This window comes from Equus caballus, chromosome 4 (genome assembly GCF_041296265.1).
Source record: "Equus caballus isolate H_3958 breed thoroughbred chromosome 4, TB-T2T, whole genome shotgun sequence".
NCBI lineage: Eukaryota > Metazoa > Chordata > Mammalia > Perissodactyla > Equidae > Equus > Equus caballus.
The window spans coordinates 7,236,468-7,252,167 of NC_091687.1; the positions used below are offsets into that span (position 1 = coordinate 7,236,468).

Sequence of the window (15,700 nt, forward strand, 5' to 3'; positions counted from 1 at the left end):
AATGAAGAATCCAGAAACCTTAGGAAAGGGTTGTTTCAGGGGATGGGTTAAGGGCCCCAGCTTCACAAGCGGAAAGAAAGGACAGGACACATGTGGGGGTCTTTGTGCTAAAAGTGCTCACCATGGCAGCAGCAGAGACGGCAGCCAGAAGTACTGAGCAGCAGGTGAGCACCAGCACAAATCCTGGACACAGACCCCCACCCCCCACTCCCACCGAAAACAGCTGACCGAACACCATACCCACATCACTGATGGTTTCCTTCTCCCTTGCCCCTCGTGCTCACTGCTTCATCCTAACAGCCCCTGTCTCCTGACAGCTTTCATTAAACCCAGGGAAGCCTCCAGCAGAGCAGGCTGTGGACACGATTCAGGGACAAAGCCGCTCCCTCCAGAGTAAAGGTGTTGGACCTGGAAGGCAGGGTCCATGTCCCCAAGCTGGTGAAGGACATGTGGTCCATTTTCCGTCCTTTGCCTCACAAAGATCTGCATTGAGAATGTCAAAGGTCAGAGCTTTTGGGCCCCTGGCCAGGTGGAGCAAGGTGACCACCCCCAACACCATCTAGGGGACAATGCCATGCTGCAGAGGGATGGACAAGGATGGGGCCTGGCAGCTCTGACACGTGTCTCGTGTAGAAATACAAATCGGCCTGGGGCAAATCCCGAATGTCAGCAGCTTTCTGAGGCTGCATCCTGTCCTGGGTAAGAAAGGATGCCTGCTGCCGGGGAAACTCACGTAGACAGTAAAATGCAAATGCATTAAGAAGCCTACGGCTTCACGAACTAGTCCACTGATATTCCTGTCCACAAGACAGGGCCTGGCAGCAGGAGGCTGCGTGGGGGGAAGGAGCGCCTGCTAAGGCCCGTGTGTCTGTGTGTGTACAGCGGCGGGGGGGCGGGGGGGGTGGTCGGTGCCGCCCCTGGGTCTGGACTGGGAGCTCTCCGGCTGGCACTGGCACTTGCCCTTGCGAAGGGGCCCTTGAACTGGGCCCGCTGCCCTCTCCCGCAGCCACTGCCTCCACTTCAGCCTGAGGCCCGACCTGCTGGGTTTCGGTGGTTTGCCTGCCTGTTTTTCTTGCCCCCTCCCTTACTGTGTAATGTTTCAGTATATTTTATGTTATTTTTTAGCTCCTTTGTTATTTTTAAATGGGGAAAACACTGCAAGAGGGATTTTAAAGTATTTATTGACCTTTCTAACTACAAAGGTAAAACAACCAAGGCAGAAAATTTGAAAAGTATAGAAAACCTCTAAAGAAAAATCACTAGTGACAATCCTACTATCCAAAGATAACATTTTGATGTTTATCCCTCTTGGCTTTTCCTCTCTCCACACACACATAATATTATTTAAAAAACAGTAGGGATCATATCACATATACTGTTTAGCAGCCTGTTTTTTCATTTCATGGTGTGTTAGGAAGTATTTTTTCACATTCTTGGATATTAACTAACAACATAAATTGCTAATGGCTGCACGTATTTGATCCCATGACTGTGGCATATTTTACTCAGCCACTCTCCTACTGACCACCATTCATCTGGTTCTGGTGTGATTCAGAACCCTTGGCGACGAGACTCCTGAACGAGAGCCATGCTCAATTATGTACTCGGCCCCTGATGAGGCCTCTTCCTGCCGCAGCCCACGGCACAGAGGGAAGATGAACAAGCACGGGTCCTCCACTGCGACTGCTCAGGCTGATTCTGGAGAAGAGACACAGCTCTTCTGAGTTCCGGCAGGGAGAGAAATAGAGGGCCCAGAACTGGACTAGGGAAACAAAGACCACTCTGCACTCATCTCCTGCTCTCGGAGGGGACTCTAGGGTCCTCCACGCAGGCAGCCTTCCTAAGTCACTTCTCTTCATGTGATAACTGCAGGCAAGCTGGCAGGGCGAGGAGCTGTCCCCCAGCAATGTCGATAGGCAGAGATGGTGGCAATGACATCTCTCTTCTCAAAAGATGGGACCTAAAACATTCTTTGCAGACTAGGGCCAGATTTGGACCCCAGAATATACTATGCTTTCATTTTATTTCCTGATCCAGTTAGTCCTAAAATTTCTATCAAATGGTTGTCCAAGTCTCATCAAACAACTGAGAGAGTGTGAGGATCGATTCAACAGATCTCCACAGACGTGATGTAACTGTAGGAATATATCGGTATGTATAAAACCCTGTTCGAATTTCTCACCGCATTCATGCCACAGAGAATGCTCCATAGGCTAGATAGAATTATCCTTATTACACAGGTGCCACGGCCTTGGGAGCTAAGGAGTCATCTGCAGGAGGAAGCTCAGGGGAACCAGAGTCCCAGGAGAAAAGGGCATAAATTTTTATATACGTAGGAAGGAACAAACTCTGCCCGTCACTAGAGCAGCTGAAGTTCAAGAGTGAAGGGCCTGAGAGAAAGGCGAGAGACCGGAGCATGCAAAACACTGGTGGGTCATGGGACCAAGTTAGCGGGTTAGAATAATCGAACGAAGAATTGTCAGGGAGCATCACATGAAGTGAGTAATCGCCATTCCTGGGCCCTCACGCAGGTGTGGGTGTGCACGTATATAGGTCTAAGTGTGTCTGCATGCAAGTGTGTGCCGGATTGCAATAGAAAATCTCTCTACTGCGAGTCATGGCCAAAGTCTGAAACCCTAGATTGTGCACTGCAACATGAGAGAAGCTACATATAAAAAATATAGGGTTTTAAGTTACAAATTGATCAATCATTAAGTTTTTACTCCAGAAATAGGTACTAGAAGGTGTCACCACTCAAACTTTAAATACTTCTTTAGGGATTTCTTTCTTATGTGAGAATTGGGAGGGTTGACAGAAAATTCTCATCTTAAATGACTTCAAACAGAATTGGTCTTATGTGAAACCCTCAGAACTTGTATCTCATACAGTGACACAAGTTTAAAAGCACTTGGATAACAGCTATCTTGCTCCACAAACAGGAAGATAAGCACTATCTTAATACCTACGCATGCAGTGAACAGCTCAACATGAGAGCCAGGACTACCAAAAAGAAGAGTCTAAGCCTTATACCGCAGACCCCAAGTCACAGCTCTCCATGCCTTTATATGCAATGCAGATAGCTGGGTGAGGTCTTCCAGCACGCTAATGGTTCTCTTACTCAGGGCAGCATTTTCTCACCCAACTACGATTGCTGTGTTACCATCTTACTCAAAGTAAGTGACTTTAAAGGAGTTTTATCAAGTTATTTTTATGGTACAGAGAGATGACTGGTGGACTGGTAATCTCAGGACCTCTAAATCTTTCAACTTGACCATGTGTGTTAGTGCCAAACACTAAGGCTTCAAAAAAATATTTAAATACTTTTTAAAAGGTTGAGCTTATCCAAAAAACGTATCTGAAAATACTTGTGATCCCACTTTAAGTTTTTTGAAAACTCAACTTTGTATAGATGGGCATTTAAGAAAAATAATTCAGGCTCTGTGTTGACATTTAAAAACATCTTTGCAGGGGCTGGCCTGGTGGTGCAGCAGTTAATTCACAAGTTACCCTTTGGCAGCCCAGGGTTTGCCGCTTCGGATCCCAGGTGCGGACCTACGTACTGCTTGTCAAGCCATGCTGTGGCAGGCGTCCCACATATAAAGTAGAGGGAGATGGGCACGGATGTTAGCTCAGGGCCAACGTTCTTCAGCAAAAAGAGGAGGATTGGTGGTGGATGATAGCTCAGGGCTAATCTTCCTCAAAAAAAACGTTAAAAATTAAAAAAAAAAAAATCTTTGCCAAGGACAAATAGGCAAGGTAAAGCATAGGGCTCTCTTTGGAATCAACAACTGGGGTTCTTCTATTTCAAGTGTTATTACACCTAAATTTTCTAATACTGAAAGCTTTGACGACATAAGAAAGCAAAGCGATCATTTAAAGGACATACTGCTTATTGATTACTCTAGGCTCCACTGCTGAGTCGGCTTTTAGAAAGCCACATGCCTGCACTCTCTTACCTCACCTACAAAGAAACTTTCAAAGACCATCATGCTCTTGGCTATCAGGGCTAGTTTATATCACGGCTTCCCGTCGAGTGTCCTGTGGTCACAAAATGGTTATAAGTATTGTGTTGATCCCCTCAGCCCTTGGGGCTGCTTATCTTTTTGAGTGTATACATTTTCTGTGTGCCATTTTGTGGAAAAGTTTGGGAAGTTCTGGTTTATTGAATAAACAGCCATATAAACAATATCTTCTTAGCTTGTAAAATCTGCTATAAAAGACACCAGTCATTAAGCTATTCAGTGGTTCCTTAAAATCTGAATTGGTAAAAGGCCTATCTAAGCATTCAGCACTTAAAAGGATTGTCCCATTAAATGGTGTATTCTCAGATCACGAGTTTGAATTAACTCAGTGTTTTCTTTTTGAACTGGTTTCTAGGAAGCTCAATCCTAAATTCTGTGCTCAACTGCATTAGCCATCTCTAGCCCAAATTATCTACTACATTTACAGTCATTCCCTGCATTTCATCACTAAACTCAGTTCTTTTAATATCTATTCAATAGTTTTGTTAGAAATGTAACCTATGACCTTTTTAGGAGTGGACTGAAAATGACAAATGAACAAATGAAAATTTCAGATAAAGATATCTATATAATTATGAATTTCCTGGTATTACGACACAATATATTTTTCTAAGAATGGAGAGCAACAAAACTCCCCCTAAAAAGAACATAATAAAGTTTTCCAGCTCCATCTTGTGAAGTGTAACTCAAAAGTTACACACACACACACACACACACACACACACACACACTTACTCGTCCTTACATATAATTCTATATGGGTTTCTGATTTGAAGAATAATTTTTAAGATAAACCACAAAAAAGTGCCAATGGTTGAATACTGGCAGCTTCACACAGTTCAACATGGACAGGAGGAAAGGATTTATCTGCTAGTAGGATATGGACACAGAACACTGATAACAGAAGTGCGTCTCACCTGAATGACCTCAGCATTCGATAGGACTTTCCTAAATCAGATACTCTTCTGCAGAATGGACCCACAGCCAACTCCATCTGAAATATTAAAAGACACTCCAGAGTTTTTGATGTCAGAATCCTAAGGTAAACTGGGGACATATGTGGATCACACAAAGTTGTAGCTTGTAGTAAACTTAATTTTATCTGGACCGTGAGGCAAGTTTTGAAAGTTAATTAAATTTATTAAAAGGCAACAACTTAGATAACTTTTGCATTTATATACTAAAGGGGCATAAGATGAGAGAATTCCTTCAATAAGATAGAAAAACATTTTTTGTTATTTAAGAGGAGGAAGCTTAGATCTTTTCTTCATTGAAAAATCAGAAAAAGGAAGGTTTTTAAGACTGACTCTGTGCCTATACTTTAAGTAGGTATCACAAACCTCTTTTTTGTTTTTTGCTGAGGAAGATTAGCCCTGAGCTAACACCTGTACCAATCTTCCTCTATTGTGTATGTGGGTCACCGCCACAGCATGGCTGACGAGTAGTGTAGGTCTGCGTCCAGGATCCAAACCTGTGACCCTGGGCTACCGAAGTGGAGTGTGTCGAACTCAACCACTATGCCATGAGGCCGGCCCCCACAAGCCCTTTTATATTAAATATAAATGATGACAGCTTTTATCCAACTGGCCCAAGTGATTAAAAGCACTGACTCTGCAGGTGGTACATCTGTGTTAGAATCCCAAATCTACAGTGACTAGTTGTGTGGTCCTGGACTTGATCTCCAGGTTCCCAGGTTCCTCATCTGTCAAATGGAGATAATAATACCTACTTCATAGAATGATGCAGATAAAATAGATAATTTCACAAAGCACCATGTGCATGGCATATAATAAGTGCTCATTAAATGTTGGCAACTATTATCAGTATTTTTAAACTTCTCCCCCTTTTAAATAATTAGTAAATTAATTTGCTTCCTGACTCAAGAATTTACCAACTATTGGTTTTACTTCTCTTTATTTTCCTCCTTTGACTGGAATTTTTTTTTTTTTTTTTTTTGGAGGAAGTGGCCCTGAGCTAACATCTGCGCCAATCTTCCTCTATTTTATATGGGACACTGCCAAGGCATGGCTTGACGAGCGGTGCCAGGTCCGCCCCTGGGATCTGAACCTGGGAACCCCAGGCCACTGAAATGGAGTGCATGAAATTAACCACTGGGCCGGGCCCAGACTGGAAATTTTTTTTTGTCACTAATCAGAGTTTTAGACTATCTGTTCTTTATCTACCAAGTGCAAATGTAAACTTTTTGAATATGTGGCACTCAGATGATAAACCATTTCTCCAGTCTTGCTATGACCAAGACCCTGGTAAAGAACAGCTTAGAAAATGGCTAAGGCTGCTCCCTGGTAATGCAGCATCTTTCTTCAAGAAAAACACCTGAAAGGAAAGTGGGGCTTCTGTCCTGCTGGCCATTCTTCTGAAAAACTGCTCAGCTCTCTTGTCACTGGAAGACCGTGGAGATCTAAACGATCACTCATCTGAGACAGATTTCCGACCCCTATTAGCTGCCACACACCAAGCTGGACATGGGCATGAGAAGATGAATTAGACGGGCTTGCCCTCAAGGAGCCCTCTCGAATTTAGTGAGAAAGGGGTATATAGTTACTTAAGCAATGTAATTATTATTCCACAAAATCATACAGATATATACACATAATGAGTACAAAGCAGGATGACAAGTGCGTTATCAAAGGCGCAAACTGCATGTCGGGAGAGCTGAGGGCAGCTTCCCGGAGGTGGTCTTGAGGATGGCTAGTGGCCAGGTGACTCTCTCTCTTAACATATAGAAGATGCAGAGCATACCTTGTAGTCCTAAAGGGAAACCTCACATGGTTGGAAAACTCTCTAAAATACAGAAGAATAAGTAAATGAAGAAGAAAATCTAAGGAAAAAAAGGCAGAATCCTTGCCAACAATGCAAAACAGAGCAGCTTTGAGCCTGTGTTCTCAACTCAAGACAGCAGGTGACAGCCTGTTCCTTGGAACCTGTTTACTTTATTCAGTCGATGGGACTTCCTGGTTTCCTTCAGAATGGCATTTACTTTACACTGAGCACAAAGTAAAAATGTGATTATTGGGGCCAGCCTGGTCGCGTGGTGGTTGGGTTCATGTGCTCTGCTTTGGCGGCCAGGGGTTTGTGGGTTCAGATCCTGGGCGTGGACCTATACACCACTCATCAAGCCATGCTGTGGCGGCATCCCACATGCAAAGTGGAGAAAGACTGGCACAGATGTTAGCTCAGGGCCAATCTTCCTCCCTCACCAAAAAAAAAAAAAGTGTTTATCATGTGTCCCTGATTTGGTAATTCCAATCATATAACTAACTGTGTGTGTGTGTGGTTTCTTAAACACCAAATTATGTGAACTATTTTTCATGAAATGTTTTTGTCTATTTTTTTTCAATTACCCTAGTGGGCTTCACCATCTTACAAGATTAAACCAACCGACCTTTGCCTCAGCACTTAAGCAGGATTGAATGTTAAAACAAATCACTGGCTGGGAACAAAATTACACTAGAGAGAATATGATCTCAGATGGCTCTGTAATCTATGAGGATGCAGGAGATGTCTATGCGATAGGACAATTTCAAAACTGTTAAATGTTTAAAATAAATTTCTCATCCGTAAAGGACCTCTAGGGTATTGAAAACTATTTTCTTCTGCCAGAATTCCATTAAACAATAAAGGCCACGTTTCCAAAGGGCAGGAGTGTTCCTTTTAGAGGAGGTGACTCTGCAATTAGCTGTGGACACAAAAATGGCAAGTGCAGCCGCCCCTCCAGCTCTCCTGTGTGGAGGGAAGCAGCGGTCAGCTGCAGGCATGCGAGCTAATTACAGGGCTGCTCCGTCCCCACCACAGACATTTGGTCAACCACAGGGCATCTCTGGACACTCCTAGGGCACTCCTGCCCTGACACCATTTGGCAGAAAAGGCACTAGGAATCAGAATCTTGATTATTTTGCTTTCTTTTCTAAATCAAGATTTTCAGACAAAAAGCAAAATAGATTTAAATGTGTATTTAAAGGGCACCAGGAGACATAGAAATAGAAGCTGGCAGGAGTACCACTGAATAAATAATTTAATGCCAACCTCCAAAGCCATCCTCTCCCTCGGGAGAACTGCAGGGCAGAGGGGACCGCGTGCTCTGAGGGCAGCATGGACAAGTCCGCAGAGACTGAACCAGCAGAGCCCAGCGGCCTCGGACAAGCTTAGTGCTTTAGAACTGCCGTGTGAGCAGTGTGGACACAGAGACATGTGGTCACGGCAGGGAATTAATTACCTGTGGGAAACCACCTCATGCCCATGACCTGATTCCTAAGGGGGCGCCATGTTGGGTACTTCCCTCGCCACGAACCCTCCAGATGGCATCCTGCAACTGCTTTCTCTTTTCCTGGGCAACGGGGCCAGTGCGGAGAAGTTAGGATTCCCACAGAAATCTTTACAATATATCATTATCTGTCTTTGCAACTGGACTTCATGCCAAATAATCAGCATTCTCAAACCGACTCTATTGGTCTCTCCCTGAGCTCTTTCTCTTTCTGTAATTTATGCCAGAAGAGCCAGCACTCTTATCACAAGAACTCTTCAAACCCAGAGAGGATCTGTGTGTTCTTCATTCCGAAGCCTCAAAGGCTTTGTTTAATTTTGAATACAAATTGATAGAACTTTCAATAATGAGGCAGTCAAAAGGCTTTCTAGTCCCCGCTTGATGCCTGTCATGAATACAAATGTCAGGGTAATGTATCTAAGTGTTTTGACTCACCCCAGAAATACACTTCCAGCCAAGTATGACCCTGAAAGCTGAGGTCCAACATCACATAATTGCAGTTGTGGCAAGAAACTACATCAAATGAAACAAAAACCCCAAATTCGCTTTAATTTTTTAAAATACGGGGGGAATGACAGAACAGCTGGATAATATTTGTCAAAGCTACTGTCACAAATATGATTAACTAGAATAGTGCTTCCACCTGTCTTTCCTGTGCTCACAACACACGGGACCCACAGGACCGGGGAACCATCTGCAAGGTGAGAGGCAGGATGTTCTGAAACTGGGACACAGTGTCCGAGAGTGAACAAAGGACTCGGCACCACACAGACTGCAGGAACCGGTGTCAGCGCAGGGCTGGAAAACACACTCCCAACACTGAGTCAACGCTGTATTTAAGAAATGGAAACAGAGGATGCCATGGAGTGTAAGTCAGCAATAGTGACTGAGTTTCATTTCTCTTAAGGGGAGGGACCTAGGTGGGGAAAAGGTTTGGTGTATTGGGCAACAGGACTCAAGCAAGACGGCACGCTCAGTAAAATGCCGCACAACACAGCTTTAGGCAGGCTCAAGAGCGAGCCTCCCCGGGTGTCCTGCATTTGGGGCAGGCGCTAGCCACGGCCGGCCAGGGCTAAGGACGATGCTTTCCATCTTTCAGGACGCATAAGGGAGCATATCATTACAACAGAAAACAAGACCAGAAAGCCTTTTTCCTGCAGCACTCTCACTTTGGCCATCTCCTGCTCGCTGCCACTCTAATTGGACTTGAAGTGCTGCCCCCAGGAAAGTGACTCAAGAACCAGCTGGAGCAGAATGCAAATAAACGGGTGGGGGAGGGAGCCCAGAGAGAGAGAGGCCTGGAGAAGAAGAGCAAAATGGAGGAGGAAAGGGGAGAGAAGAACAGACAGCCATTTGGTATACGTATAGCTCACAATGTTTTTAACAAGTAAGACCAGGTCTCGGTACATCACTGTTTTCATTTCAATAAGCAGCCTGTAACCTCAGGAAGGGACAAGTAAGACACTGTTTGTCTATAAATCTCTTTACCCTGAAGTTAACCTGTAACAACAAAGCCACAGGTACAGGTGCCTGAGAAGGAAGTTGACAAAAATGGGAAAGCTAAAAGGAGCACATTAATGGTAACAATTAATTTCTATTTTCATGCTGAGGCTACTAAAGGCTTTTTACTATAGTCTGTTGGTCTCAAGCATATAATTTGGGGATGAAAATGACTAATTCTAGACCAATTAATATGCAAAGAGCCTGGCTCTTGAAATATGAGGCTGTGGACCCGTCCTCTTCTGTAACTCTATAGGTACTGCCCCCTGCCACAAGCAGTCGCCACATCCTTTCCCTGGGGTGGGAACACTCCACCCAGACTGGCTGCCAGACACACACAGGAATAAATGGGGATATTAAAATTTGTCTTTATAGGCAGGGAGGATCTGGCACATCATTATGAATAATTCATGTGAATAACTATTTAGACTAGTAAAGCTAACAGATTTGAAAGGCTTAAAAAACGAGTTCCCCTTTGACATGATAGTAAACATGAATTATCTGTTTCTGAATCTTTTAATGAAAGTCTACATTTAAGTTGTTTCTTCTTTGATAGTATTGAAAGGCTTCTTAAAAATCTCTCTAAAGGACAAAGAAAAAAACCTTTCTATAAGAGCAGATTACAGTTCTGCTATTTTAATGTCATTCTACCTCAGCCACATCAGATAAGCTCGGAAATATTTCAAGGCTGGCCACACACAAGGAAAGGACTCTATTTAATAGAGGGAGACAAATAATCAGACTCTGTATCTACCTGGTCCTCTGTGCATCTCAATGAATCAGAACACAGTCCTGGAATGCTGAGCTGGCCTCTAGAGGATTATGGACGTGTGAGAGTTCTTTCTCTTTATACAACAACACAAAGTCCCTTTACACTGTTTGAAGGATAAATTTACTGCTTACATTATTTTCCAGCAAGGTTAATCAATGGTTCTTATCAACACTGACCTGGTGGGATAGCAAAATAGTGAGAAAGCCTCATATTATATAAATATGGGAAATGCTGCTTTACTGTAGAATGAGCTACTCTACCTTAATCTTGAAATATCAAAGATGAGTGATGATTCTTTTGTTAACACAAAGAAAAAAATATCTGGTATGAAAGTATCTTTAAATTCCTTCCTTTGTTATCAATTAGGTTTAAATGAACTTATTTTTCTTCATGCTTCAACTCTTTAAAGACACTGAAGAATACAGACTTAGTCTTTTATTTCATAGATAATACTGAGGCTGAAACATCTTCCTCTTTGTAGCTATGCATCAATTTACCTGTGCAAAATCAGCAGCAAGTCGCATTTTCCCACTTTCACCAAGAGGTCTTATGAGACTGGCATTGCGGATAAAAAGTTCGATTGCTCTTTGGGCAATAGCTTCAGTATTGTCAAAGACAAAATCCAAGCACTCGAAGTGTTTAAAGTAGTCACTCATAACTCTGGCAATGAAACCTTGCAGCTCCTTCATGTACAGAGAACAAGGAACATCAGGCTTTCCTGAGGTGGTCAATGACCTGCAAAAGAAAGAAACAGCCAATGCACTAAAAGACACTATTTCTCTGCCCTCTGCCTGCTCCTTCAATTCTAAGCAACTTTTTCCCTTAATGGTAGAAAAGGCATCGTTTATTTTTGCTAAGAGTTAAAGAGCATAAAAAACAATATTTCAATTATATTCTAAAGACTGTTATAAGACGCTAGGAAGATTACTGAAGGAATCTTAGAATTCATTTATCAAAAGATTATTAAGAATGAAATAGCCAAAGGATGAGCCGTACAAATGCTCTATGCATTCTGACCTCTCACGGTCTCTCCCAGCCTTACAACTCTCTCCATCCACTCACATGTCCTGCCTGGTTAGTGAATAAGTCAATAATGGACCCTGAAATAGCATTTTACACTTGGTAATGGCAGAAAATGCTGCCTTCTCCAAACAAATTTTTGGCAAAGATGTCTCTGCTCTTGTGCTATTTAATCTGATCCGTGCGAGAGCAGAATTCTGACTGTGGAAGTGGTTATGTAACAACACACATGGCGAGCAATTTTTTCCTCCCAGATGATGAGGTTTGGAAAGGCTTTAATTTGGATCAACAGATGATGCCAGCTGATGCTCCATGAAACACTATTTATAATTTTTGAATGTTTATAATTGCTCTTTAAGGAATATATTAAAAGAATGTGAAATATTTGTAGGAAAGAAGAGTTATACCAAAATTAGAAATCACCTGATATTAATTAGCTAGCCAATGCGATCATCAGCTACATAATTTCAAAAAATAAGTTAAATGTTTCCATGTTCTGGGAATGACGCAGAGAAATTGGTGATGGTCTGGAGCAGCACAACAGATATGGTTCAAACGCCTAAAGCAAGAGAATGAGGTGAACTTACTTATTTTCAAATACAGCCATAGTTATTGTAAGTAGGATGCTAACCAAAGGTGTTCCATTTCCAGAAGCAGATAGAAATAGAGAAAGTAGGCTCCTGTTCCAGCAGGGAGAGAGTTTGCTGGGTGTGAGAAGGCTGTCCTAACTGGGAAGGCTGTTGAGGGGGCACGGTGGACGCCTGCAGTCTGCAGGATCATGGTGTGGTGCGCTGCTTGCTGCAGTCTGCAGGCATAGCCAAAGTGACGCGACCTCCATGAGGGGTTTGGTTTTGCCAGAGTCAGACCATTGCATGATCTATCTTTATTTAGGTTTCATCAATCCAAAAGGCTAGGTTGCAAAAAAAAAAAAGGGACCAATCTCTTTCATATTATGCTTTATCAAAAGCACTGTTACCATCTTGAAACTACTCTGGAGGATTGTTTCAGGAATTTTAATCTGGTCAGCTGAGATGATTTCCTTGAGGATTAGAAAATAACACAGTAAAACAAATTCCATAAGCATGTGTTGGTATAAGTAAAATAAAATGATTAGACCAAAACTTTGAAATATGTATTATCAATTCTCCGTGTGGATTAGAAGCTTGATTTAAATTTACTAGAATACAAAACTTGCTTGGCAACTGCTAAAGCTCAGTTTTCCAAATTATGCTAAAGCTTTTACTAAGAAGTTCTCAATTGATACAGTGTGGTAGTAAATTGTGCAGAAATTTAAGGATCTTTGTAATGAGGGCCTGAATACACAAGGTGAAGATAGAAAGACTTAACAAATGCACACTTGAGAAGTGGGAGATGTTCATCTTGCCGTCGCCAACTTTTTGGTGTGTGTGCCTACTCTCCCCTCGTCAGAGGTGCCCATCTATCACTTCGAGGATCTAGGGTCCTCCTACTTTCACTGTCTTCTCTCTCTCATTCAGAGCTGTAACTGGACATGAGTCATTTTACATTAAATAAAAGAATTTCAATCGATGTACTATGTCAGTCAAACATTTACATTTTAAGCTTCATCTAACTTGGAAAAAAACACACTGGTGCTATTAAATACATTTTAAATACCAGGAATCATGTTGAGGAGTATTTTTTCAATAGCGGAGGATTCTGCAACCACACTACATGTAAGCCTGGCCTAGAAGGTAAGCCTGCTTTGCTCTTTTTACCCAGAACAGGTGGAGAGCACTCAGAAAGCAGGGGTTCACTATTATGAGTTCATGTATGACCCTGGGGCTTTTTATTTGTTTGTTTGTTTTTTATTATAAAAGTGATTCCTACTTCCTGCACAGTCTAATCCAACTTCACCTTATATTTCACATAAGCCGCATGTACATGAAATGGCATGACAGAGTCACCAATAACGAGGTTCTAGAACGCGAGAAAAGCACCGCCAGGGGAGCAGTGCAACACTGTTCCACACGCCTGTCCTCCACATCAGTCGAATCTCAAATGTCTGCTGTATGGAGAGTGCTGAAATGGAGCCATCAAAGGCCACTTGGGGAAAAAAATGAAGGACATTAGACAGCTCAAAAAAATGCTTCACACTCATGGCAGAGAGTATTAAATGACTGATCTGGCTCACCAGTATTTAACCAAACTAGTAATGACATACCTATTTGGGAAACTAACTTTTAATGTCTAACGTGTCATCTGTAGGCACAAGTCCTGGCTCACCAACACACTTACTGAAGTGACTATCTGACCATTCCTATAGAATAAGCCTTCAAAAATTACCTCATTTTTGCTTCTTTTTCAGAGGCATTGATGATTGGTCTAACTGGGACATTTCAGATCACTTTTGAACAAAATTCATTTCCTCCCAAATACTGGTAACCAGCAGTTTTATATTCCTATCGCCAAATATTATAGCATTTTATGTAGAATTCACATTACCCTTATGTGCTTCACACCATTATTAAAAATAGAGACTGACCCTTTTACCCTCCAAAAGATACCTTATAAATGAAAAGATAAATGATTTGAAAAATTGAAGGACAGTATATAAATGACACAATTTTTCTACAAACAGCTAGACTAGTGGCTGAAAATTTAATAAAGTAGATATTCTCTTAAATAACACAAACATAAAGAGAAACAGGGCAGTTCAAAAACAGTAACTAACTATGAACTAGGAATATAAAACATATATCTACATATTAATATTTAATGTTTAGCTCTAGAGTGTGGTTAAGTTTAAAAAAAAATTATACTAAGCATGTGCAAATAACTATTCCAAATTCTTCATAGATAGTTTTCTAATATACTGAGTCAAAACCATTTTACCCTATTTAAAAAGATTTCAGTAACCACTGGGTTAGGAATTATGCTTCTTACTCTCAAGATGCATATGACGTGGATATGCAGTACGCGTGCATATGAAACAGCTATGGAATAAGGCTAAAGTGTTTCTGGCTAGGTGTGACATGACCAGATGAGATTGCCACAGAGCTCTGAGAATGGAAAATCATTCTTGGAGGGGCTTGAGCAGGAGCTTGCCCTCTGAGCCAGAGCGGGATGTGGACTGACACAGTGGCACAGGCAGGACACTGTACACAGGAATATCATGCCTACGCCAGAGGCTCGAGTGCAGCGTATTTGGGAGAAGTAAGGAAAAGGCTAAGATTGGAAAGGGAAGATGGTACAAACTACCAAAAGCCCCACAGTGCCCAGCTGCAGCCCAAAGACATCCGTGATTCTACGTTTCAACGACAGGAGAGAGAGATGAAAACAAGAAGTGCAGCATTTCAATCCGCTGATGGTGCTCACAATGGATAAAGCAGGATCAGGTGGGAGGCCGACCCGGTCACAAGAGGGACAAGGAGGCTTAGGGGATAAGGACGGAGGTGGGAATGAAAAACAAATGCAGTAAAGGCTAGTGAAAATTCTGACTGAAAATTATTACCCAGAGAAATCTTCTTGATGCATGGTGATGATTATGGCCTCTATAGCATCTCCCACTGAAGTCAGCAAGGGCTGCACAGCATTTCCCATAAGAACGTGGATGGTCTGAAAAGAAGAGAAAAGGGAGGAGACGCAAAATTAAAGACAACCAACGCAAAGAAAGCTGAGATGTGAGAAGGATTTGACTAAAAGTTTTCATACCATGTCAAATTCAGATTGTACAGTTTAACCATAATAACTCAACACCAAGTCTGCTCCTCTCTCTAACTGCCATCAGCAACAATTTTTAAAGCTTAAAATATGTGGAACAAGGCACTTAATGATTTCAACTCCCCCACTCCTCTCAGATTTTCAGAAAGTTTAATGGTTAAATGAGCTCCTGGAGAAAGGAGAAGAGAGTAGTGCCACTTTGGAAGTAAAAATCAAATAACACATTTTTTAAAGTTTCTGAAAGGAGTGAGGCAAGAGCAAAAGTAATTCTTCAAAACTGGAATGACATCATATGCTTTTAACCAGGTGAACTGATAAATATACTGGTGATGGTTCCAGAGCAGAACTGTCAGGCATTTCATGAATTAGGTTTCTATTTTGAGTTCCAGAGCAGTGAGTCTCAACTAGGGGCAATTTTGCTCC

General features: G+C 42.2%; 1 protein-coding gene across 7 annotated transcripts in view; it reads right to left on the minus strand.

Annotated features, from left to right (window-relative positions):
- COG5 (component of oligomeric golgi complex 5) overlaps nucleotides 1–15,700 on the minus strand; it is a 345,803-nt gene that overhangs the window by 31,310 nt on the left and 298,793 nt on the right. For all 7 annotated transcript variants that reach the window (XR_002807321.2, XM_023638888.2, XM_023638887.2 and 4 more), the window contains 3 exons: nucleotides 15,069–15,172; nucleotides 11,074–11,311; nucleotides 4,940–5,016 (listed from right to left, as the gene is read on the minus strand). Coding sequence is in view for 6 of the 7 variants with exons in the window: in XM_023638888.2 (XP_023494656.2) it covers nucleotides 4,940–5,016; nucleotides 11,074–11,311; nucleotides 15,069–15,172 (419 nt within the window). In the remaining variant the exon portion in view is untranslated. The remainder of the gene's footprint in view (nucleotides 1–4,939; nucleotides 5,017–11,073; nucleotides 11,312–15,068; nucleotides 15,173–15,700) is intronic.